General features: G+C 50.7%; 1 protein-coding gene across 6 annotated transcripts in view; it reads right to left on the bottom strand.

Moving 5' to 3' along the window:
- Cacna1a (calcium voltage-gated channel subunit alpha1 A) overlaps positions 1-25,046 on the bottom strand; it is a 231,214-nt gene that overhangs the window by 171,363 nt on the left and 34,805 nt on the right. For all 6 annotated transcript variants that reach the window (XM_087900475.1, XM_087900474.1, XM_087900473.1 and 3 more), the window contains exons 2-3: positions 11,902-12,008; positions 10,758-10,897 (exon numbers count right to left, since the gene is read on the bottom strand). In XM_087900475.1, the coding sequence (XP_087756601.1) occupies positions 10,758-10,897; positions 11,902-12,008 (247 nt within the window). The remainder of the gene's footprint in view (positions 1-10,757; positions 10,898-11,901; positions 12,009-25,046) is intronic.

The following is a 25,046-nucleotide window of genomic DNA, read 5'->3' as shown; positions in this document are numbered from 1 at the left end:
TCCACAAGTATGAAGGCCTAGAACCCGCGTAAAAAGCCAGGTTCAGTGTGCACACCTGCAGTCCCCATACCAGGAAAGTGGGGAAAGATAGCTCTCTAAAGGTCACAGGGCAGCCACCCTGGCTAAACTGGTTGAGCTCCAGGTCCAGTGGGAGACCCTGCCTCAAAAAATATGGTAACGAGCAACTGAGAAGACATCCAACAACAACTCCGGCCTGCATATGTTCAGCGCTCCCACTCCCAAGCACAGGCATACACACAGAGTAAGGTTCGGTGGTCGTCCATCAGGGGTGCTGTGAACGGGCTTGGGCAGTGATGCTTCTCAGCAAAGGCCCAAGGGCAGGAGAAGCCTAGCAGATGTGGAGAAGAATGTACCAGGCAGGGAGAGCTTGTGGTTGCATCTGAGTGGTGAGACAAGGAGATGAGGTCTGGGTCTGGGGACTGCACGGGGGACTTGGGTCTTTTCTAACTCTAGCGCTCACTAATACCCTCTACTGGCTATTTATAGAACAGACCTAGGGATGGGAGAGTGGAAGCTGCGTACTTTCAGTCTTCCTCTTGAGGCTGCTGAGGTATCTCAGAGAGCACACAGTGAAAGTCAAGGCCAGGATAGGGCTGAGTCAGAACTGGACTATAAGCCAAAGAGGGATGAATGGTGTCTAGGAAGACGATGTTGACAAAATAGGGGTAGGGAACAGAGACAGTGCAGAGGCAGGGGACCTGCATATGCCCGGGTTTCCACCCCTAGAACCTGCCAAGCACACGCAAGGAGCCTTGGGCCCCCAGTCGAGGGGGTGTAGTCAAGAGCCAGCCGAGGACCTGGGGATGGAGAGAAGATCAGAGCAGCTGGGGAAAGGAAAGACAAGGAAAGGAGGAGGAAGGGAATAGCACCCATTCTGTCTCCAATCCAGTCAATCCAGATGGGAGCAGCGAAGTCACACGGGGTGCTCTATCACGTGCCATCAAGGCACATTCCACTGGCCCTGTAAACCCCGTGTAAATATGGATCAAGCACCATGCTGAACCTGTGAATGCATGTGATGGTCGAACAAGGTGTGGTAGCAGAAGCCCGTGACCCCATCGACTGGGAGACTGAGGCAGGGGACTATCTGGCTAGCTTAAGCCCTCAAGAATGACTCCTATTAATCAAATCAGGTGAACAGTTTGGGTGTATTGTCATCTGACTGTCCAATACTGGAGAGGTAAAGGCAGAATTAAGAATTTATGGTCACCCTTGGCAACATAACTGGTTCAAGTTCAGCCTGGGCTACATGAGACCTGTATCAAGAAAGAGAGAGAGGCCAGGTGGCGGCAGGGGAGGGACCTATCAGTTGCTAGACAGATTCCTGGAAACTGCAAAATGAACCTGTACTGAGGGCCTTGGGTGGGGGCTGGCCCAACCTGATGGGGTGCAGGTCTACTGTGCTTGGATTCTTTGTCTTGTCTGCCCAGAAGCCCCAGAAATTCGCTGACTTCAGCTACACCACCAAGATGGAGGCAGAAGAGAGTCACCAAGGCCAGGGCAATCCCCACTCTGCAGACAGTTCAGCTGATTCCTGGGTATTTCTGTGCCTGGGGGCCACTGCCGTACCCTGGGGAGCCACACTGCCGTACCCTGGGGGCCACTGCTGTACTCTGGGGGCCACAGAGGCAACAGATGTCTGGGATCTGGCACTTATGTTTCTGATGTCCATGTCAGATGGCAAACAGCAACCATCTCTCTCCTTACTGAGCATGAAAAGAAAGAATATGGCCACCAAAGGTGCCAATTTAAACCCGGTGTGTGCCTATCACTGAGCTGTGAGGATCAAGAGTCTCAGCTTCTCTTTCTCGTTTTGATTCTGAAAAAGTGGAGGATGGGCATGGCAGGGACACGGTGTGACTTTGACACCAGGCCATGTTTCACCAGGTGTCATATTTGCATCCTCCAGTATTACTATCAACGTGTGTGTGTGTATGCATGTGTGTGTGTGTGATCTTTCTGCCACAGCCTCCCAAGTGCTGAGATTACAAGCAGTAATTACACCTGGTCCAGATTTTGTTTTATTTTTATTTTCTTTTATCTTCTGAAGATGGAACTGAAGGTCTTGTACATTGACTAAAAATCTACCACTGAGGATTCTAGGCAGGGTCTCTACCACTGAGCCACACCCTAGCCCCCACTGGGGATTCTAGGCAGGGTCTCTACCACTGAGCCACACCACAGCCCCCACTGGGGATTCTAAGCAGGGGATCCACCACTGAGCCACACTACAGCCCCCACTGGGGATGCTAGGCAAGGTCTCTACTACTGAGCCACACCACAGCCCTCACTGGGAATTCTAGGCAGGGGATCTACCACTGAGCCACACCACAACCCTCACTAGGCAGGCGCTCCACTGCGGCCCACATCCCAGCCCCTCAAATCTGAAGCCCCTATTGGGTTTTTTGCCTCTAGTAACTCAGTACATTAGCAGCACCAGTCATAGCCCAATGTTGTGAGCTGAGCCTTCATCTGAAAGGTGCCTTCTAGCTGCCTCAGAAGAGTGATATCAAGCAACTCACACTTGTGTGTGTCCCAAAGGAGCAATTGAAGACCAGAGTGCATAGTAGAACCAAAGCCCTGCAGGGTGACAGGCGGCTGGGGCTGAGGGGTCAGCATGCGCCCAGCATGTGGGAAGTCCTGGGTTCCACACCCAGCTTACCTAAAGAAGAAAACTGGACAGGAATGTTGCCCACCTATATCTCAGCTGCTCAGGAGGCCGAGGGAGGAAGATCACAGCTTAGAGGCCATCTTGGGCTAGCAAGTGAGAACACTGGAAAGCAGTGTGGTGATACCATGCAGCTTGTGTGTCTCCAAGAGACCACACACAGGTGGGCTATACAGCTACAGATGGAGGGGGAGGAGGGAGATGGGGAGAAGGAAGAGGAAGCGGAGGGAGAAGAGGAAGAGGGGAAGAGGAGGGAAGGAAGATAAGGAGATAAATGTGCTCTGCTAGGCCTCTCTGCATCTGTCTGACCTCTGAACCACACGGCCCTGTCCCAGGTGAGGGCCTTGTGTCTCTGGGTCAGGACTAGATCCTTCCCACAAAGTCGGAGGTGACCTACTTCCCAGCACCTCTGACCACGACAATGTACAGTATCCTGGGCTTGGCAGCCAACAGTCCCCTCTTCCTTACCGCTCCACTATTTCCTGTGTCTGCCTCAGCGGCCTCCCTGCTGCCCCGGGAGGAAGATCATTGCCTGTAAACTGCAGGGACACTGGCCAGATGCCCCGCGTGAGGCAGACTGGCGTTTGTCAGTGCAATTCAGGAGGACAGCTCCAGCCCTGTAGACGGACAGACAACAATGTCTTCTCCAGCCCCACAGGGAGATGGACTAGACAGCTCAATGCTGAGCAAGAAGGTCAACAGCAGCTGGCAGAAGCCTCCCATGCAGCCGGCAGAGGCCACGGTGCTGTCCAGCGTGCTGAAACCGACCCCTTCCAAAGCTCCAGATTTCCTAAGGCTTAACTGGAGATCCTTGGCAAGAAGGCCCCACGACCAGGATTAGTTGGGGAAGTGATTCCTAGAATTGTTGCTATGCGGAGGTATGAAGGAAGGCTTGGTAAAGTCCTGGTCACTTCTTGGAGCAGCTGGGAAGTTGGATGAGTGTGTACCAATTGTTCAGCTCAAGGGCTGAAGAAGGTCCTAGTGTAGGTTAGGCTTCGGGCACATGGGCTGTCCAGACACTGTGGTGCTGGAGAGAGCCCTATGGCGTGGATGAAGGAGATGGGAGTGTATGGTGGCCAAGATGGTACTTTGCCTGGGAACTATTCAGTCTGGTGTCAAACTGATGTTTGTCCTGCCTTAGCCTCTCAGGATTGACAGGTATGCCGTACAGCTTTACAAAGCGAGGACGGAAGAAGAAATCTGCCCAAACTTGTGTGACCTGAACAAGGTGTGGGGAGCTTTGCCACCCATCGAGAGACACACAGAATAGAGTTTCCTTTCCCCTCACCCTCCAGGGCTCCCCGCTGAAGGCCTGGGGCTCAATGCATGGTATGTGTCTTTTACCAGTCTCTGACTCCAGCCACAGCTCAAGAAGACACTATTTCTACAGCTCTTTTCATAAGAAAGCAAATATTTAGATGAGGTCCAGGCCCACAGCCAAGATCATAGACTCCCATGACCCTAAAGTCCACGTCTTCACCTCTGGCTCCCACCAACTGGTCACTTCTAGTAAAATATGTATTTAAATTATTACAGTCAGTGTGTAACGAGGGTGAGGCACATGCATCTGTGAGGTCAGAGGCTAGATCTGCAGAAGCTGGTTCTCTCCTTCCACCACAGGGGTCCTGACGATGCAACTCGTGTTATCAGGCTGGGCAGCAAGCACCGTTTTCTCCCGACCATCTTGTCAGTCCCTTTGCTAATATCGTTTGCATATTTGCTCCCTCATCTTTATGCAACCCAAATAAGGGGAACAAACAAAGGAAGCTCCGGGCTTCACCTCTTAGAGTGCTCTGCTTCAACTCCCAAGTTGATGGCCAAAGAATTTTTGATTTTGGAGGAAATCATTAAAGACTCAACCAGCCGATTCTGATGGAGAGAGCTGCCCTGGCTTAAATCCACCACCATCAGGTGAAAAGCTATTTATCTATGCAAGCTATTTAACCTCTGCCGCCGCGGTTTCTTCATTGTGGAATCAGAAGGACTTAGCAATTTACGCACAGACAGGCTGTACTGCCACAACTTTTGATTTTCTTCTTCTTCCTTCCTTCTCCTCCTCTTCTTCTTCTTCTTCTTCTTCCTCTTCCTCTTCCTCTTCCTCTTCCTCTTCCTCTTCTTCTTCTTCTTCTTCTTCTTCTTCTTCTTCTTTTTTTTTGCATGGATTCTGTAGTTAATACCAGACAGAGACAGGCATGGGGCACAGGATACTGGGAGGCTAGGGCAGGAGAAATCCAAGTTCAACACCAGCTTTGACTACCAGAGCTCAAGCCCAAACTGGGAAATTTTGTAAGATCCTGTCTCAGAATAAAGGGTGTGTGTGTGTGGGGAGAAGGTGTGTGTGTGGTGGAGGGTGTGGCCCAGTGGTAGAATGCCTGCTTGGGGTGTGTGTGTGTGTGGCCCAGTGTGTCCTGGGTCCACTCCAGCACCACAAACACCAGAAAGGAGACATCAGGCTATTGAGCTAAACACAGATCTGAGTCGGAGCCTAACTTGGGCTCCTGTGACCCTGGTTCAACACAGCCTCTTAGCAGACTGATTGGAGAACTGAGGGGCTCAGGCACTGACACAAGCTGCTTCACCCCTGCTCATGAGAACAGCCCAAAGCTCGGAAAGCACAATGCTCTCGTTATACGACTTGCATCAGGAAGTGTACAAAAACATTTATCCTGCAGTGGGGAAGCCCATGGAACTCAGAGTGATCAGAAATGACTGTAGAGACACATCACCAAAAAATGCAACTTGTGTATTGGCATGATGTCGGTGTTTGCTGTTGATTTCGAGATGCTGTTTACATGTGCAAGTGCCTCGGGGAGAAGGCGTGGACTCAGGATGTGCTTTCTCAATCGAACAAAATGGAGTGAACATTAGAGCTTTATGACTTGGGTCAACTCCTTTGATGCCTGCGGATCTGTTCCTCAAGCATGCGACAGAAAGAGCAGAGGAGGTGGGAATTCTCTATGAGTTTCCATTTCTTTCTGATTTCTGTTTGCTTGGTTTGGTTTGCGGTACTACTGTGGATAGAACCCAAGATCTTAAATACGCTCCCAAGCACAGGGATTGAAAAACCAAGGCTTTGCTTACAATTGACAAGTGATTTACCTAGCACTCACTGAGTCATGCTCCCAGCCCCTCCCTGTGGGATGCTGAGCCACTGCCCCGCATGCTATGATGCATTGCCTAAAGTCCACTGAGATTGAGCCCAACACTACACGATCTGTCTCTGTCAGCTGATGGCAGCCTAGTCCTGAACTGTGCTCTACAATGTTTGGTGGTCAAAAGTATCATCAAGTTCCAAATGCATAATTGCTTATCTCACCGACCACCTACCTGTGTGAGACTTGCTGCTAGGCCCTTGGCTACCATGCACTGTCTATCTCTACCGCTAAAGTCTGTGGTCCTGTCTTTTTTCTTTAAAACTTATCCATTTGTTTGTTTATTCGTGTGTGTGTGTGTGTGTGTGTGTGTGTGTGTGTATGTGTGTGTGTGTGTGTGTGTGTGAGAGAGAGAGAGAGAGAGAGAGAAGGTTGGAAGAGAGCTTAGAGCAGTCCACTCTCTTCCTACCATATGGGGCCCAGGGATAACAGCCACCAGGTTGTCATCTATTGTGTACTGCCCTGTTGTCCCAGCAATCTGTCAATCATGGATCTATTCTCAATCTGCATCTCAGTCATTTATCTAATAACTTACCTGGGGGCTAGGGAGATGGCTCGGTGGGTGGAGTACCTGCTGCACAAGTGTGAGGACCTGAGTCTGAATCCCAAGCAACCATGTAAAAGCTGGGCCTTGGCACCGTATGCCTCTGATCCCAGAGAGTGGTGGGTCAGTGAGCTCTAGGTTCTGTGAAAAACCTTGTCTCATAAAATAAAGGTGCCAGGTGATTGGGGAAGACGTCAGACATCAACCTCTGGCCTCCACATGTATTTGTAACACACGCACGCGCGCGTGCGCACACACACACATACACACACACACACACACACACGTAAACTTATACCTAAATATCTGCCTTTGTCTATCTCATATGCTATATCCCATCTGTTTGTCAATCAGTTACTTTTCTATCTAACAACCTACATTCTATCCACCGATTCCCTGTCTATCCTATCTGTGATTTGCTGCATCTGTCTATCCACCCATCTACTCTTCCATCCATCCACCCATCCGTCCATCATCTATTTACTCATTCACCTCCACATACCTACCATTCACCTCCATCTATCCATCCATCCATCCATCCATCCATCCATCCATCCATCCATCCGCCTATCATCTGTCTACATCATTTGTCTCCCTGAACATCACAGTATGAACCCCGTCATCTCAGAACAACCCCCCCCCATTTCACATTTCCTAAATGTCCATCTCACACATTTTAACCCTTAGAATTTTAAATATAATGAAAGTATACTTAAAAATAAACTGACAGAAGTCACAAAACCAGAATTTCTCCAAGGCCTTTTTTCCTCTCTCCCTTTTCAAAGAGAAAAAAAAAACCGCTTTCCACCCTACAAACCCAACAAATCCACAGTGAAGATATTTCCCATTAAATCTCACACAAGACAAAGGCAAAAGGCCCTGGCAGTCCACAAGATACAAACGCTGACAGAGCTGCAGACCGCTCGGGAATGGAAGACAGCCAGCTAGCTAATCAGCAAATGCTCATTAAAGCCCCACTTGTCTCAGTGCCCAATAAACGCCCTCGTCCCATTGCCCCCAAGGTACAGATCACCATTGCTGATGGGTAGGGGGCTGGCTCTGCAGGATCACTCTAGGGCAGCTCAGCAGTCAGAGACCAGCAGCCCAGGGACAGATGTGAGCACTAGGCCTGAGGTAAACATTGTTACCAGACAACAGGGAAGAATGGCTGACCAGATAAACAAGGGAGAGAGGCTGCACAGGAAGGAAAGGAGAAGAGGGTGAGGAGGTACAGAGTGTGGGAGGAGGAGTAGTCAGGGATGGGCAGTGGGTAGGTCCCCCCAAGTCATAAGGCAATTCAGATCAATGACACATGTGCATACACACATGCACACAGAGTCAAGGACTATGGACCAAAGATGCTCACTCACACTGCACACCACACACACACACACCAGCACACCACACACACATACATGATACAATTACACACACACACACACACACACAAACACATAGACTATACACATGCACACACAAACGTAAACTGCTCTGCTAAAAAAGGGGTGGTGGTGGTGGATACAAACATTCACCTGATATGGATGCCTGTAACCAAGCATGAATCTTCTATAAGTGCAGTAGGTGCTCTTAAGTACCAAACCATCTCCCCAGCCCCTACCATACACTTTTATAACACAGTTGGCCTGCTGCAAGAGAAGAGAAAACTGCCTGATTCCATGTCAAGTCGCAAGTCACAAGACTCGACATGATGACCAGCATGCCCCCCACAAACACAAGGACTATGCAATCCTGCCCAGGACCCCCACAACACGCCAACTGCACCAGATACAGACTCATGCAAGAACGCCTCTAAGGAGAGACAGGACTTGAAACACAAGTAAGATGGCAGGGATGGTGGTAAACGTGTTCTAGATCTGAGGGGCATGAGCCCAGCTAGCTCAGGATGGGTGATCAATTCTGAGATTGGATCCACTAAAGCACGTCTGGGAGGCCTGGTTTCGGAATGGTCTCATTAGTAAAGCGATTCTTGCACGGCGAAGACCTGAGTTCAGATTCCTACAACCCCTATAAAATATGGACATGGTTGCAACCCCAGTGCTGGAGACAGAGACAGCAGGCTACCTGGGACTCCCTGGATAGCTAGTCTAGTTGACTTGAATAGCTTTAGGCCAGGGAGACTCTCAGAAAACAAGGTGGGCACCGCCTGAGGAATCACACCGGAGGTTGGCCCCTGGTCTCACACCCCTGTGCACAGAGGTGCAGGAACACACACTCATAGCTACACACAACCACACACACCCACATGCGCACCTACAAAGGTACAAATTTGCACCACACATCCACACACCTACACATACCAAAACACATACCCACAAACACACCCATTCACACTCACATAACCTGTACCTACACAGACACCTCTACACTCATACCTATGTACATTTAACGTATACACTGGCACACACAAACACACACTCACACACACCCATACACTGTCACACCTACATGCAGAAACAGGCGCATCTTTCCGGGTGTTTACAGAGACAACCAGAGGTGAACTCTGTCCTAACCAATAGAGTCATTCTGATGGATTTTAAATGTGCTGGTATTATCCGAAGATGGGAACTCTCTGGGGAAAGGGGGACTCTAGGGCCATCCCTTAACCCTGTCTCCACCTGTCTCTTCCACACTGTGGAGAGCAAAGAGAGGCCTTCACCGCTAGCTCCCACCAGGGCAGTGTTCTCCCAAGAGCACAAGCAAACATGGAATGGAGCCTTACTCCCACCAGCCAAAACAAGGCTTCGAGCTGGGTATGTCAGACATGTTGTTATAATGGCAAGGAAAGGGATTAAGATGTGTGACATCCACCAAAAGCAACAGGACCTGGGTTGGCTGTGGGAGCCACTAGGAAGGACAACATGCCCAAAGGAAAGGGAGGAGAAGAAGGTGTCCAGGGAAGAGGGGACTCGGATCTGAGTGACCCAGAGGCGAGCAGAGCAAAGGCAGAGAGGGAGCCCCTCCCCCAGACAGTACAAGACTACCAGATCCACTCTGGGCTCTAACAAGGGTCCTTGGAGTCTCTACAAAGACTAGCTACATAGTCCCTGTCCTAGTTAGTCTCCACTGCCAACGCCTGAGGGAGTCTCAGTTGAGGGACTGCTTGGGTTGGACTGGTCCACAGTCAAGCCTTTGTGACATGGCCTTGATTGTCGACTGATGTAGGAGGGCTGTGTGTTCCCTGGGCAGGTGATCCTGAGTTGTATGAAAGAGTCAGCTGAGCAAGAGTCAGAGAGGGAGCCTGCAAGCAGTGTTCCTCCATGGTTTCTGCTTCAAGTTCCTGCTTTGATATCCCTTAGTGATGAACTATGGCCTGGAAGCATCAGTTAAATATCTTCCTCCTCTAAGGTGCTTTTGGCCAGTTTATCACAGCAACAGAATGAAAAGAACACTCCCCAATTCATCTCTATTTGCTCCTAAGCACAAACTCTGGCTTCCCAGCCTCCATGAGTGACTTCTAGCCAACATTTTTTCCTGTACTGTTGGAGATCAAACCCAGGACTTCATGGAAGGCAAGAACTCTACCGCAGCCCCTTCCACTGGAATATAAACGAGGAGACAAGGTCCAAGCCCTTTCTAGCCCCACAAACTATCCCAGTATCCCCATATCATTTACCATCTGGTTTATTGTTAACAGATGCAGAATTTCAGAAAACTGCAGTTTGACAGTAAAGAGCCACAATACAGCAAGGGCTCTAGGCTGTCAATCATTTAAGGAGACGAGAGTGACAACTAGAAAGCATCATTTTTGGCTTTCAGTGACTGACAAACTTCCATTAAGTAGAAGTCATTCTTAGTTTGGAACCATCTGTTGTAGCAACCAGTGTGAGAAGTGTACAGACATTTGCTTTTCAGACACAGTTCGTTCCTTGGACCCACATCTGAAAATTCCTTAAAGACATGAGCAAAACCTGCCAAAGTTCAAACCAGTTCATGTGGCCAGAAACCCTCAGCACACAGTCACCACCATGGAACAAAGGCACCACATCTCCAAGCAAAGCACGAGATCCACTCATGAGGAGGAGCTCTCAGACACCGTGGTTGGCCGGTTTAAGGCCCAGCCCTGCTACTGAGCAGCTGGAGGATATTTTCCTTCCCCCGTGGTGGGCTGGGAATGGGAACGTCTCCTGCCCCACTGGGTATGCTGAGGACCACACAATCACGTGCATGAGGCACAGCAGAAACTGCCCCTACAACAGGTCTTTGTTTTAGCTCCAATAGACACAGAGGTGGCGGGGAGAACACTGGGCACAGGTTTCCAAGCCCAGCCTGGGGCACACATACCATAATACTAACCAGGCCTTGACAAGCCTCGGGAAACATATGTGCTATAGAATGGGGCGCAGTCGCCTACCCTGTTAGCACCACGACAAAGTCCATGACGTTCCAGCCGTTTCTCAGGTAGGAGCCTTTGTGGAAGGCAAAGCCGAGAGCCACGATCTTAATTCCAGCCTCGAAACAGAAGATTCCGATGAAGTATGGTTCTGTGTCATCCTGGAAGGGAGAAGGCAGTGTCAATGGATGGGTGGTGGAGGGTGGCGTGACCCCAAGGCAGCAAACCCTCCCAACAGGCCAAGTGACCAAGGGCCGAGACCTCTGGATCTAAGCCAAAGGAACACACACTGGGGGTTGAGCTGCCTCAGATACCGTGCCACAGCGACAGAACGCTAAGAACAACCCATTCCTGGGCTAGGAACCCTGAACATATGGATGTTGCCTTGGTTGAGGTTATGAATGCCAAGAGGGCATGGCCCAGCAGCAGAACCTGTCTAGGGTCCACCAGCGAGAAGCTGACAGTGTGGCCCAGGAGCAGAGCTTTTGCCTGGAATCCCCTACTAAGGGGCTAGGCCATGGCTCAGTGTCAGAGAAGCCAGCAGAGCATGCGCGAGGCTTTGTGTTCCTCCTTAGTATAGCAACACAGCAAACAGGCAACAAATAAATACGGTCTGTGTTGACTCCTGGTAGAACCAAACAACCCCCAAATGACGTAACTGAGCAATGAACTCTGGGCACAGACTGGCTGTGAGGCATTACCGTGGCAACACGAGGCAGCTGCACTTCTAGCTATGCAGACGCAAGGATGCGGCTGCCGACCTGGACGTGGCCTACTTCTGCTGAGGAAGATGAGCACGGAGGGAAAGAAAGGCTGAGGAAGAGCTGCCAGCGGGGCCTCACTGACTGAATCTGAGGCGTGGGTTCGCAGTGGTTAACTGCTCTGTTCTATATTTATGTATACCCGTATTTCGTTTTTTTTTTTTTCATAAACGATTTTGTTTCTGAGCATGAAAGAGAAAGTAGAGTTTGGACCGAGCATGATGTCTTCCTGGATAGTGTGATGGCCACTGTGCCCTGGTGGACACCAGGTCTGCTGGGCTTCAAGGGTGGGGCCGGGCAGTGAGGGCTTCTGGGCCCCCAGGTCACTGGTGACGTTGCAAGGCAGGCCTTGTCCACACAGCTCTCAGCTCAGGCACCCAGAACCCCTCCACCCCACTGCTCACCAGCCGCTCAGACATGGGTGTCTTGTCGTCATCTGGGAGGTGCTGCTCCAGGGCCAGGACGATGCAGTTGGCAATGATGGTGGCCAGGATCATGTACTCGAAGGGAGTGTGGAGGTTAAGGAGCAGAACACCAGTGGATTTGTGCTTAGCATCCTGTCCTTTCCCGGCAACCCAGTCCAACACCCCTAGCTCACCCCTCATCCCCTCATCCCCTCAGCCCTTCACCTCCCTACCCCAGCGACACACACACTCACCTGCCTCATCTGTCTGGGGGAGGCACCCCTGCAGTTCCCAGTTCTGTGACTTATAAAACGTTTCTATTAGCATGTACTAGATACACATGAGGGTCACATTCGAGCCTCCTCCCCTCGCTGACCCCTTCTCTCCTAGTCCCTCTCCTGGTTTCTTCCCTCTGCCCTCTCTCTGGCTCACCACACTTAGGGTTGCTCACAGGCAGCAACTACGCCCCTGCAGAAAATGTCGCCCCGCTAACTGCATATAAATCCTCAGGGAAGGATGGGGCCCTGAGAGGCCCTCTTTCCTCCATGACAAGGTGCCGACACAATCTTGTGCAGGCAATCACAGCTGCTCTGAGTTCAAGAGTGCCCCAGCCCGTTCTCCAGGTCCCTCACTCTTTCCACCCCTTGGACAGGTCTGTCTCCACCCCTGCAGTGTAATCACTGCAAATGCTGCAGCTCTGCATTGGCTATGGGGCACACGGCATTCCCACCAACCACTGCGGGGCCAAGGACAGATGAGAGCAAAACCCCCGGACTCAGGGAGAAGCGGGTATGTGAAGTGACTCCAGCACACGGAGCACACCAGACAGAACCACGGCGCAGAGAGCAGGGCCCTCCACATGCGTGTGCCAGCATCCACGAATCCAACTGCCTGGAGGTTAAAAGTATTCAGAGGAAGACAAATGTGCCAGGCTGAGCACTTACGGACGGACCCTAAACAACACGCTGCAGCAACTAATGAGGGACGTGCCTCCATGTTAGGCCCTCAGGTCACCTAGAGATGAGCTGGCCTCTCTGGGAGGAGGTGTGCAAGCCTGGTAGGCAGGGCTTGAACGTCTGCAGATTTTGGTATTCCTGGGGTCCAGGAACTGGCCCAGTGTGCGTATGGAAGGATGACAACGGTCAGGCCTGTAGTAAGACAGCGAGTGCTGTGGAGAGCAGGCAGGAACGAGGTGAAACACACTGGTCAGGGGGAGGGAAGACTGCGCACTCTGTAAAACGCCTGCTATGCAAGCATAGGGAACCCAGATGAAGCCCCAGCAACCACAGGAAAATGGGTACATTGGTGGACATCTGAAACCCAGGCACTGGGGAGGGAAAGTGGATCCCAAGGATTGCCAGCAATTAGCTGAAACGGGCAACTCTAGGTTTATTGATACTCTGTCTCAAAACTTAGGTGCAGAGGAAGTGAAAAAGATGCCTGACGCTGACCTCGATGACCTCTGATTTCTGCATACACACACTCACACATGTGCAAACACACCTACTAATGCATGTATATACCCACACACGTGCAGACACACCTATCCATACATGCATACACCTACACAAACATGTACATACACTCACACACATAAAAAAAATTATCGTCGGGGGCTGGAGAGATGGCTCAGTGGTTAAGAGCATTGCCTGCTCTTCCAAAGGTCTTGAGTTCAATTCCCAGCAACCATATGGTGGCTCACAACCATCTGTAATGAGATCTGGTGCCCTCTCTGACCTGCAGGCACACGTGTAGGCAGATATTGAATGCATAATAAATGAATTTAAAAAAAAAAGTCTACTGTGACACCCAAAGCATAAATAACAAAAGAAAAATGGACATGGGCCAACAAGACGGCTCGGTGGGTAAAGGTATAGCAACAGTACTGGCCACCTGAGCTGGATCCTGGGACAAACGTGATATGAGAGAAATGACTCCTGAAAGCTGTTTTCTGACCTCCATCCATGAACTGTGCACATGTGTATGTGCACGAGTACATGCGCACACATACACACCCAAAAAACGTGCACCGTGCATGCATGACCCCTCTCCTGAAGATTTCTTGAAAGCACCACAGGGCAGGATCAGTTCTCAGTCCCACACAGTGGAGTGAAACAAAGCTAGAGAGAGCCAAGTGCTGGGGGCTGGGGGCTCTGGAATCCTGTGCACAGCTCAGGGAGCATGGAGCTATGTGGCCTTGATTATCCTGGTGCTTCCTAGGAAGGTTAAATATGGAATTACCATCCCACACTGGGATTTTACTCTAAGGAACAGAGCCCAAAGAATTAGAAAATCAGAAGCCAGACAAACACTGCTAAGTGGCAGAATGGTCTCGACCTGCCCAAGAGTGGAAGACGCCTAATTGGGCATTTCTAAACAAGCAGGTAAGAGTAAGGAGGTTGTCTCTGTCCTGTGTGGACTACTCCACAGCCCCAAAGAGCGATGCCCTGATCCACGAACACAGCTTGGGACCATGAGGCGAGCCGAACGAGCAAGGCACAAAGGGGCTCATGGCCACCGTGTACGGAACACACAGCATCAGCAGATCTTCAAGGTAGCTTCCTGGAAGCTGGGGGCTGCAGGAGGGGAGAGCGAGGGCTTCACATGAGGGAACTAGATGCACAGGTGTACGACACCCTGACTGTACTGAATTTCAGGGCATTAGTCACTTGAAAACATCTTAGATATTTAGGAGGCAAAGGCAGACAGATCTCTGTGATTTTGAGGCCAGCCAGGTCTATATAACCAGTTCCAGGCCAGTGAGGGCTACAAGAGAAATTCAGTCTTGGGGTGGGAGTGGGATTCTAGAGACACGGTTCAGCAGATAAGAGTGTAGAGGACTCAAGTTCAGGCCTGAATCTGACACCTTCTGATCTCCATGGGCACTGCTCTCTCTCTCTCTCTCTCTCTCTCTCTGTCTTAAGCATGCGCGCGCGCACACACACACACACATACACACACACACACACACACACACACACACACACACACAGAGAGTCTTTTGTGGGCTGGAGAGATGGCTCAGCATACCCATTAAAGGCTAAGCCTCATAACCAAAATGAATCTTTTATAAAAGTAGACAGAGCAGGCATCTTGCGGGGAGAAAAGGGAATCTGATGATATAACAATATTTGAGAGAAGGGACGCACCCTTTCCCTTTGCCCATCTCCCTCACCCCAGGAACTGTCTGTTGGGTCCCTTGGGAGCACCAACGCTGTTGCTCTGTCTTGACACACAGACTAGTTCACAGAGAAGAGTCCGAGTTCTCTGGCTCAGTCCCTCAGAAGCAACCCTAGTTCAACAGCTTGGGAATGGAGCTAGCAATCTTGAAGCTGGATGGCTGAGAGTGAACAAGTGGATTTTAGATGTGCAACCACAGCACCCTGAGGATAGGGAGAATGGGTTCCCAGCCTGACTTAGTGCCTGAGTGAGCACTGTCCGGGACACTGCGGGGAGTGGCGTAGCATGTATGGCTGCTATCTGCAAAGCCAGATGTGTCACGTGTGTCCTCAAGAACAGTGTGCCTCCAGTTACAGGCTGGGAGAGCTTGGACCCTCTCAGTGCTTCCCTCTGAGAAGCTGACTGGCTTGGTCTCCGCTTTGCGTCTAGATCTGTTTGGCAGTTTGCTTGGGTTTTTTGAGCCAGGGTCTCAATCTCTAGCCTTGAACTGGGAGCCTCCTGTCTCAGCCTCCCAAGTGATGGGATGACAGGCCACTGGATAAGGTATTCTGGAGGTGCCATCAAACCACCCCTTAGAAGGCTGGAAGGCACTGAAGCCTAAATCCATTTTCTAGGTGGAAAGGTAAAGGAGGAGACAGGAAATGGAGGAAGAGGCATCTCAGGAAGGAGGGACGGTCAGGCCTTTTCTGTTTGGTATCAGTCTCAGTGCCCAGCTGCAAACAGCAATTCAGGAAGACAACAAAAGCGACTCACAGCCCATCCGTGACTGGCGTCTTGCCTCTCAGCGCCAGTCACCGGACCCAGAACAAAGCACTGCAAAGACTCCCCTCTGTCTCACCCTGCAGCCTGGAAAACAAGAGCCAATATTTGCACACACAGAAAGCAAGGCCAAGCCCTTGCTGGCGCTGGCAATTTGAATGAGACTCGCGTTCTCTCTCAGTCAGCCTTCCCAGCCTGGGTGGCTGCTTCTTCGTGGAGCCACTATCTCCCTCTGGCATTCCTTGGCTTCCTGTCCCCAGATGGCTGCCGTGAAACTGCCTTTGCAGCAGCTGGCACCATGTTTAGGTACTGCTGTGTCAGCAAGGTTCCTATTGCCTGGGTTTCAGAACTCAGAATCCCCGAGATCTGAAAGGATGGCTTGGCATGCAGATGAGCGAAAGAGAAACTCCATTTCTTCTTTGCAACTTCATTGTGTTCTATTTATCAGTTCTGACAATGCTGGGGAGAGAACCCTAGGTCTCAGGCATTCTAACAAGCCATAATCTCAACCCTCTTCTTACTTTTTATCTCAAGACAGGGTCTTGTCTTGCACAGTCACCCAGGCTGGCCTCAAAGTCACTCTGCAGCCCAGGCAAGCCTGACACCTGCAACTCTCCAGCCTCTGCCTCCTGAGTCCCTGCAATGACAGACCCACATCCCTCAGGCTCAGTTCCTGATACTATTTCCTCTTCTTTTTGTCAAATCTAAACACACAAGCTCCCAATGTCATTTCACAGACCCCGAGTATGAGTCACTGACGGCGGGTCCTATGCTCTGGCCACACAAAGCAAGCTCTCAACATCATGGGCATTAAGGCCCTTTAAGGATGCAGTCTAAGGCCCGCCTCCACTTTCTGAGTCAGGAGGAGCCTTCTAGAGCTTCTAGGCTGTGCGCTGGCACAGTTCAGAGAGCCTGTGCTCTACTTCAGGGTGGGCGGAGCCAGGCCTCAGGGCTTTGAGCCCTCTCAGGAGGAGGGGCTCTTCCTTTTTCTCACAATTTTCATCTCTGCATCCAGATTCCCAGTGAGCCCAAGAGTCCTAGATTCTCTCATTCAGGCCAGGGGGCTAGAAGACACCCCACATCTTGACGAAGCAAGAGTAATGTTGGGATGGGGGAAGGCAAGCAGAAGATTCCAGTTTATAGAACACGCAAGCACTCACAACCTATCAGCAGGTCTCATCTCCCTTGGAAGAAAAGCTGAGGTCCTCTTCACTGTCCAGGAGCCTTTACTGCCCCCCTTGGCCTGTCTCGTCTATGCTTTGTTTTAGTCCTGAACTCCACCCACCATGTTCCAGGTTTTCTAAGCATCCCGGGCATGTTTCCTCTACAGAGCCTTTGCATGCATTGTCTGTACTTCTGAAAGACTTTCTTCAGATACCAACAGAATTTCTTCCCTGGCTTCCTCTAGGTTTCTATTCAAGGATCACTTATTTCAACTCTTTTCTCTGTTTAATTTCCCCACACACTGTATTTAAGAGACCACCGTATTTTTCATCTTCATCTTGTCCATTGTCTTTCCTACTAACCAGGCGTGACACGGGCAGGGGTTTGCTCTGGCCTCCATGGCTCATGGGTTTGTCTGGTTCCCCTTAGCAAGCCTGTGCTATACAGCACACACTTCATCAGAGGGAAGGGAGGAGGAGAGCCTATATACTGATTTCTGCAGCTCCTCATTCATGCTCCCCCCTCACTTTAGACGTGAGAAATCTACAATCGGGGACCTGGAGAAATGGCTCTGACCAAGGTACTCAGGTCACAAGAATGATGACGTGGGTTCAATTACTGGGACCCACAGGGAAAACCAGGCCTGTCATCCCAGTGCTGAGGAGGCAGGGACAGGTGGAGCCCTGGGGCTCCTCAGTGCCAAGGCTGGCTGAACTGGTGATCTCCAGGTTAAGAAGAGATCCTGTCCAAAATGATGCAGACAATGTTTCTAAGGATGACACTCAGGTCACACACATGAGCTCACACAGGCAAACACATTTTTTAAAAAGGCATTTGTAGAGCTAGAGAGATGGGTCAGTGATTAAAAGCACTTGCACTCCTACAGAGGACCCAGGGTCAGTTCCTAGCACCCACATGGTGGGTCACAAACACCTATAACTCTAGTTCCAGGGAATCCAACCCCCTCTTCTGAACCCCAAGGACACCAGGCATGCACACGGTACACATACACACATTCAAGCAAAATACTCTCTCTCACACACAAATCAAAATCTGGATTTTTTTTTTTAAGATCTTATAAATGAGTTCCTGCCATGAGGAGAGGGGAAGGGGCCCAGGCAGAGATAGAAGGATGCTCTAGGGAGGAGCAGGGGAGGAGTCTCCTCAGCCCCACCCCCTGCACCTGACTTACAGGTTCTAGCTCACAGCTATGCTGAGCAATGCCTGTGCTGGCTGCACTGCCCCCTGGGCACTTGGAGACAAAGTCACTGTGTCAGCAGGTCTAGAGTTCTCAGGCAGTGAGGAGGCAGAGGGAAGAAGAGAAGCCAGTCTGCTGGAAAGCCAGGCTATATTCCCGCTGGCCCCAGTCTCCTTAAAAGGTCCATCCTGGTAGGAGACTCTGGAAATGGCTGAGAACTGCTCCGGGGAAAGGCAAGGCTGTATTGGCTCACAGGGTTTTGCCTTTGAGGAATCAGTCCATCAAAAAAAAAATCACTTCCCAAAGTGGACATGGTATTGGGTACCCAGTCCTTAGAAGCCCTTGGAGCAGGCCCCAGTCTTCCAGCCTGCTCCCACAATGCCCTCCACCCCCTACCTCAGCTCCAGCTTTAAAAGACCCTGCCCCCAGAAGAGGTTTGCAAGAGGCACGTGCTGAGGAAGCGCACAGAAGGAGTCAGCCCAGTCTGCAGCAGCCCACAGACCCATCCTCACAAGAGCGACCTGATATCCAGCTTCCACTGCCTTCAGAGCAAAAGGCCTCTGAGAGCCAGTGCTCACCTCAATAAGCAGAAGCTGCCACATTCTGCCACCACCACTGAATGAAGAACTGGGCCCAGACATTCCAGGTCCAGCCACAGCTCAGCCACCATGGCACAGCTGTTGACGGGATGCTGCAGTAGGCAATGTGGCCAGGGCTCTGCCCTTGGGGTCCCTTGAAACTACCCTGCCAGATGAGTTCTGTCATTAGCCCCATTTTTGGATGAAGTCAAGGTTCAGACAGATTTTTCTAAACTTGGTCAAGGTCACAGAAGAGGCAAGAGAGCAAGACGTGCTTACATGGAGGCACACACCACAACCCACAATTTAATTTTACTCATTTTTTTTCTTTCTGCAGTGTGAGGATGGAACCCAGGGTCTGACACAGCTAAGTGAGGTGACAACGAGCCACTCCCTAAGTCTGTCACTAGCCCGGCTGCTATAGTTTTGTAAGTTAGACCCCTGTGAGACATGAGACCGCTAGATGCTAACAGCACTCTGCGTGCTCAGCCCTCACTTGCCGTGCTCTGAAGCATGATTTTTGCCTCTGTTTAAAAATCAGAATGAGGTGTTTTGGATTTGTGTGTGTGTGTGTGTGTGTGTGTGTGTGTGTGTGTGTGTGTGACAAGGTGTTTCAATGTAGCCTAGGCTGGCTTTGAACTGGTGGTGTTCAGGCCATAGCCTCTCAAGTGTAAGGATGCGCTCCACCATGCTTACCCCTGCACTTGAGACCTTAGCCAAACAGATACTATTTCACAAAAGATTTAAGTGACTGCTACTATTAATTCATTCATTAATGACACTGGGGATAATCCAGAGCCTCGCACTCACTGGCAAATGCTCTATGGCCAAGCCACAGCTCACAATCTAATTCCCCAACGATCAATCACTGTGTGCTGGCCACACCTTGTTAGCCCATCGGAGAGGAGTCGCCATGAATGACCAGTCCAACTCTCACCAACCCATAGAGCCTCAAGTTCTCAGGCAGGCCTGCGCAATCTTCAGCTCGCAGCATCAGTCACAGGCAAAGCTAGAGAAAGACTTTCCACCCTCTATCCAGCAGAGGTCCCAGGAGACAGTCTAAGGAAAGGGCAGGCAGGGACATTCAGCACCATGGCCAGCAGCCAATGGGCCTGGGCGGGTTCAACTGATGCTGCTGTAGAGGGTGGGTAGGGCGTGCTGGATAGCGTTCAGCACAGGAGCTCTCGCTGGCTCTGCTAGACCTGCAGCTCACCTCTAGGTGAAGGAAGGGAGAGAGTCATCGTGTCTTTAAGGACATGAGTAGACATGTTGTGGGGACACAGCTACTACTCCTTCCCCAGCACTTTCGAGGCAGAGACTGGTGTGTCTCTGTAAGTTCAAGACTAGATTAGTTTACACAGAAAGTTCCAGGCAGGCAGAGATACACAGTGAAACTCTGTCTTTTAAAAAAAAAAAAGAATTTAAGCTGACTTGACATGCTTTTTGTTTCATATTATCCGAGGGATTTCAAGGTTTTTGGTTCTTGAACGTAAGCTGTACCTGTGTGTGCAACACTGGGAATATGTGTACAGGAAATCTTGCTGAGGTGGGAGAGCCGTGAGTCTGTGCCCAACTTCAAGGACTACAGAGTAAGCCTGTACCCCCAGCCGCCCTCACTTTTCAAGAAGTGACCCAGGAAGTGTTTCAAGGGCTTGTGAGTCAGAGGGGCTTTGACTTGGGTTAAAAACATGCTTCCCTGAGCCTCTGTTTCCAAAGGGTGACCTGCAAAAAGCAGCCAGAGTGGATAGTCAGGGATGGTTTCTGTTGCTTATTCCTGCTCCTCCAAAGACCAGAACATTTCATATACTTTGAACGCGGAGAAGAGGTTCATCCCATTGTAACCAAGCAATGAAGTTTATTGTGCTAAATAGCTGTTGTTGCCAGTATTGCTCCTGCCCTCCCCTCTCCTGCTTCTTCCTTCTCCCTCACCCTCCCCCACATCCCTTTCTCCTTTCTTTCCCACTCCCTCTCTTTCCTTTCTCCTTTCTCTTTCCACCTCTTCCTTCCCAAATCCCTGTATCCCAGCCTGGGCTGGCCTCAGCCTTGCTCTTCCTACCTTTACCCTGCCCCATCCCTCCCTGGGACTCTTCTCCCAGGTCTTTGCTACCAGATCTCAAAGCACTGCTGCGCATTGCCCTCACCCCACTGCTGCACACTGCCCTCACCCCACTGCTGTGCACAACACTCACTAGCCCCACTGCTGTGCACTGCATTCACCTACTGCCCTCACCCCACTGTTGTGCACTGCCCTCACCCCACTGCTGTGCACTGCATTCACCTACTGCCCTCACCCCACTGCTGTGCACAACACTCACTAGCCCCACTGCTGTGCACTGCACTTGTCCCACTGCTATGCACTGCACTGACTGACTATTGCATATCGCCCTTGCTCCACTGCTGTGCACTGCACTCACTCCCCCCATTGAAGCACACTACCCTTGCTCCACTGCTGTGGACTGTACTCGCCCCACCACTGTGCACTGCCCTCACCCCACTGCTATGTTCTGCACACACTCACCACACAGCTGTGCACTGCACTCACCCTACTGAGTGCAACATTTATTTGACGTATTTGTCTGATTATATGAACTGCTCTCTTTAGAACAACAGTCCCATTAGGGCAAGGCCTAGGTTCATTCTAAGCTACATCCCAGGTATTTTTTCTGAGTGTAGAACACACAGCAGTTGCTCAATAAAAACAACTAACCAAATGAAAGCACAAAGGATCACCTTGTAGAACTGATGTCAACAGCCTTCTCTAAGTTCCTGGGCCTTACACCATCCTGGACACATTACTGCCTAACAGTATGATGGGCCTCATTCTTTTAAAAGGTTGCATCTTATGAGTGGCTGCCTCATCATTTATTTAACACTCCCCCAGAACTTCAGCTGGTCTCCATTACTGACAAAGCAGGTCTGACTGCTCGCCTATATCTCTGTGTGCTTGAGAGAATTACAGAGATACAAAGAGAGGGTCCGAAGAAGTGCATATCTGACATTCATTCGTATGAGAGTCACCTCTGAATTTATAAGGCTGTATTTTTTCCATTATAATAAAGTTATATGAGGGGCCGGCAAGATGGCTCAGTGGGTAAGGGTGTTTGCTGCCAAGCCTGAGATCTGAGTTCAATCACAGGACCCACATGATGGAAGGAGAGAATCAACTCCCACAAGTTGCTCTCTGCCATACACACCTGCATGTGTGTGCACACATGCACACAGACACGCGTACTCACACACTAAGCAAAATGTAAAAAGAAAATGAAGTACTATGAGAAGGTAGGGGAAAGAAGGTTTGGGGGCCAGGGCTTCCCGAGCACAGCCTGTACCTGGCTCTGGACTGCACCTCAACCAACCCCTCCTCCCCAAGGGACTATATGGACACATGTGCTTCATATGAAATTAAATCCATAAGTCAACTGTACAAAAAAGCTAAAACATGGAAAAATCAATACACCCCCACACAGACACACTTACACACACCCACAGACACACTCACACATATGGCCTAGAAGTTTCCACTTAAAGCAAGTAAGGTCAGCATCATCCCTTGCAAGCTCCACTGGTAGCACTGAGAACTAAAGTCTGGTCAGGTTCCCACCCTACCCTCCCCATCTTTCTATGAAGTACTGAACAGCATCTGGTCAGGTCCCCCTCCCCATCTTTCTATGAAGTACTGAATAGCATCTGGTCAGGTCCCCCCCCCCTCCCCATCTTTCTATGAAGTACTGAATAGCATCTGGTCAGGTCCCCCCGCCACCCTCCCCATCTTTCTATGAAGTACTGAATAACGTCTGGTCGGGTCCCCTCCCTCCACCCCCCATCTTCCTATCATAGCTTTCATGTTGCTCCCACCCGAGTCCCCTCTTATCCTGAACTGTGTCTCTCCCAGTTTTCCAGATACCAGTTCCCTCCAGGGCTCCCTGCCCCAGCATCCTTCTCTGGAGCCATCTTTCTCTTCTCTATTGCTCTTAAATGCAAGCCAGCATCCCACCTGAACTCACAGGGGCCTTCTCCGGCCTCCCTGGTAGCCTTGAGTCCTCTAACCCACACCTCTGCTCTCCCCCCAAAACAGCACCCGTCCCAGAAGGCACCAACCAGTCTCAAGCTGTCAAATATTTCCAGAGAACACCAACCACCTAGGCTGATGCTAGACTCAGCCTTAGGTCACAGACAGTCACTGGTGAATCCCCAAGTCCCCGTGAAAGACAGTGGTGAATGAACCTCTGCTCAGGGACAAGAATGTGACCTTGGGAGAAACCACGGTTCTCCCACCAGTGCAAGTCCCACCCATGATTCCAGTCATACCCCTACCCCACCATCCTTCACATAAAGCGGCAGCCATGCTTGTGCCCGCCAGCCTCCTCCCACTCTTCTGTGCTCTGCAGACCCAGCTGCACATGGACCCTCCCGCCCAGTGAGGCCACCCGTGACCTCAGCTGCCAAGCCTCAGGATACTTTGACCATCTAGATTATCTATCACCTGTCCACCCACCCATTCACCATTGTGTCACCCGTCAGTCTGAGGATAACCTATCAGCTGTCATCTGTCTGTCCATCATCTATCTACTGAATCCAGCGTCTAATTATCCTCTATTCACCACCTATCTACCTAACCCATCATTTATCACCTGCCGAAGCTCAGTCTAGTCTACCGGTCCTCCATGTATCTGAGGCAGGGTCTGGTTGTTGCCTGGGCTGGCCAGTCTCAGCCTCCTCAGCCTCCTGGGTCCTGGGTCCGCAGGCCGGGACTCCACACTGGCTCTCATGACATGTCTGCTCTGACTGCTGCCTTCCTGTGTTCATTTGCATTCCCCTATCTAATCCCAACTTTTCCCTTCCTCCTTCTCTTTGTTCTACCAAATTTCTAAAAGCCTTAGTCCTAGGCAATTATTCCTTCTCAATGTATCTATGAACCCACGTGCTTGTGTGTGTGTCTGTCCAACCTATCCATTCTTTCCATCCATCCATCCATCCATCCAACCATCCATCCATCCATCCATCCATGTGCTCATTCGTCTACCCATCTGCCTATCTATTCATTCCTCTGTGTAGCTACATGTGCATGTCTACTATATTTATCATCTCTCCATCCTTAAGTCTGTCCTTTTCCTCTTCTGGGGACTGTTATGCATTTCTGTGGTTGGCATTCTCTACTGCTCCAAACAGAGAATGCACCATCCTGCTTAGCATCTGCAGAGGTAAGCTTAGAGCGAACGCACAGTCTGCCCTCACACCCCGGCCTTCAGCTGAGTCTGGACAGTGAATCACCAAGAAGACTAGAGGGAAGGAAAAAGACCCAGCGTCTCCTCACTTTCTCCTGCCCAGTGTGGCCCTAGTGGTGGTCAGGTCCCCTAGTGCCTCCTCAGCGGACTCTCAGTGTCTGCTTTCATTTCCTAAGGCTGCCACAACAAACTGCCCACTCAGGGTGGAGGCCACGAGCTAAACATCTTCAAAGGGCCCCAGTGAAGGTTCAGCTTCAGGACAGGGACTAGCAGATGGGGGCACCTTTAGGAGCAACAGCCCTAGTCAGGGTGAGGCAGGAAGATCAGGGTCATGAGTTCCAGACCAGCCTGGGCTATGGCTGAGAACAAGAGCTGGAGTGAACCATAGAGAGGAAAGAGGAATGGGGGTGGGGAAAGAAAAGAAAAAAACGGAGGAGGGAAAGGGGGGGAAGGAACGGGGAGAGAAAAGGACAGTTGGATCCTAGTGAAGTTGGGTCCCTGGAGAAGTGCCCTTGAAGGGGACTGTGGACTCAGCTGGCCCTCTCTCTTTCCTTATTTTTGACTCCAGATGTAAGTCATTTCCTTTACCAGAGGCCCCAAGACACACATCCACTCAGTCCTGAAATGGAACCAACAGACTCATGAGCCAAAATTAACCTTTTTTTCCTCCTAAGTTAATTGCCTTGGGTATTTTGCTATAGTGACAGACAGCTGATGAATACAGTAACTCAAAACAATGGAGTTTAAGCCTCTCCATGTTCCAGAGGCCAGCTGTCCAGAATTACAATGTCAGCAGAACTGAAGCCCCTTCCTTCTTCCCACTACTGCTGTCTGGTCACTTCTTCCTTGTCTCTCTGCATGTCATGTGAATGAACTCCTGTAATTTGTGACTTGCATGTCTGGGTTCTCACACTGGGAACCGTGCTCTGGCACCTGAGGTCTGAGGAACAAGCCAGCCGCCTCCTCAGGCTTCCCATGTGGTCACACAGTGCCTAGCTGGGAACACCGCTCTGGGAGACTGTGGACCCTGCAGGAGGTAGA

The sequence above is a fragment of the Myodes glareolus genome, chromosome 22, assembly GCF_982192425.1.
Source record: "Myodes glareolus chromosome 22, mMyoGla1.1, whole genome shotgun sequence".
Taxonomy (NCBI): domain Eukaryota; kingdom Metazoa; phylum Chordata; class Mammalia; order Rodentia; family Cricetidae; genus Myodes; species Myodes glareolus.
Note: the sequence above shows the minus strand (reverse complement) of the source record. Positions and strands in the feature narration are given on the sequence as shown.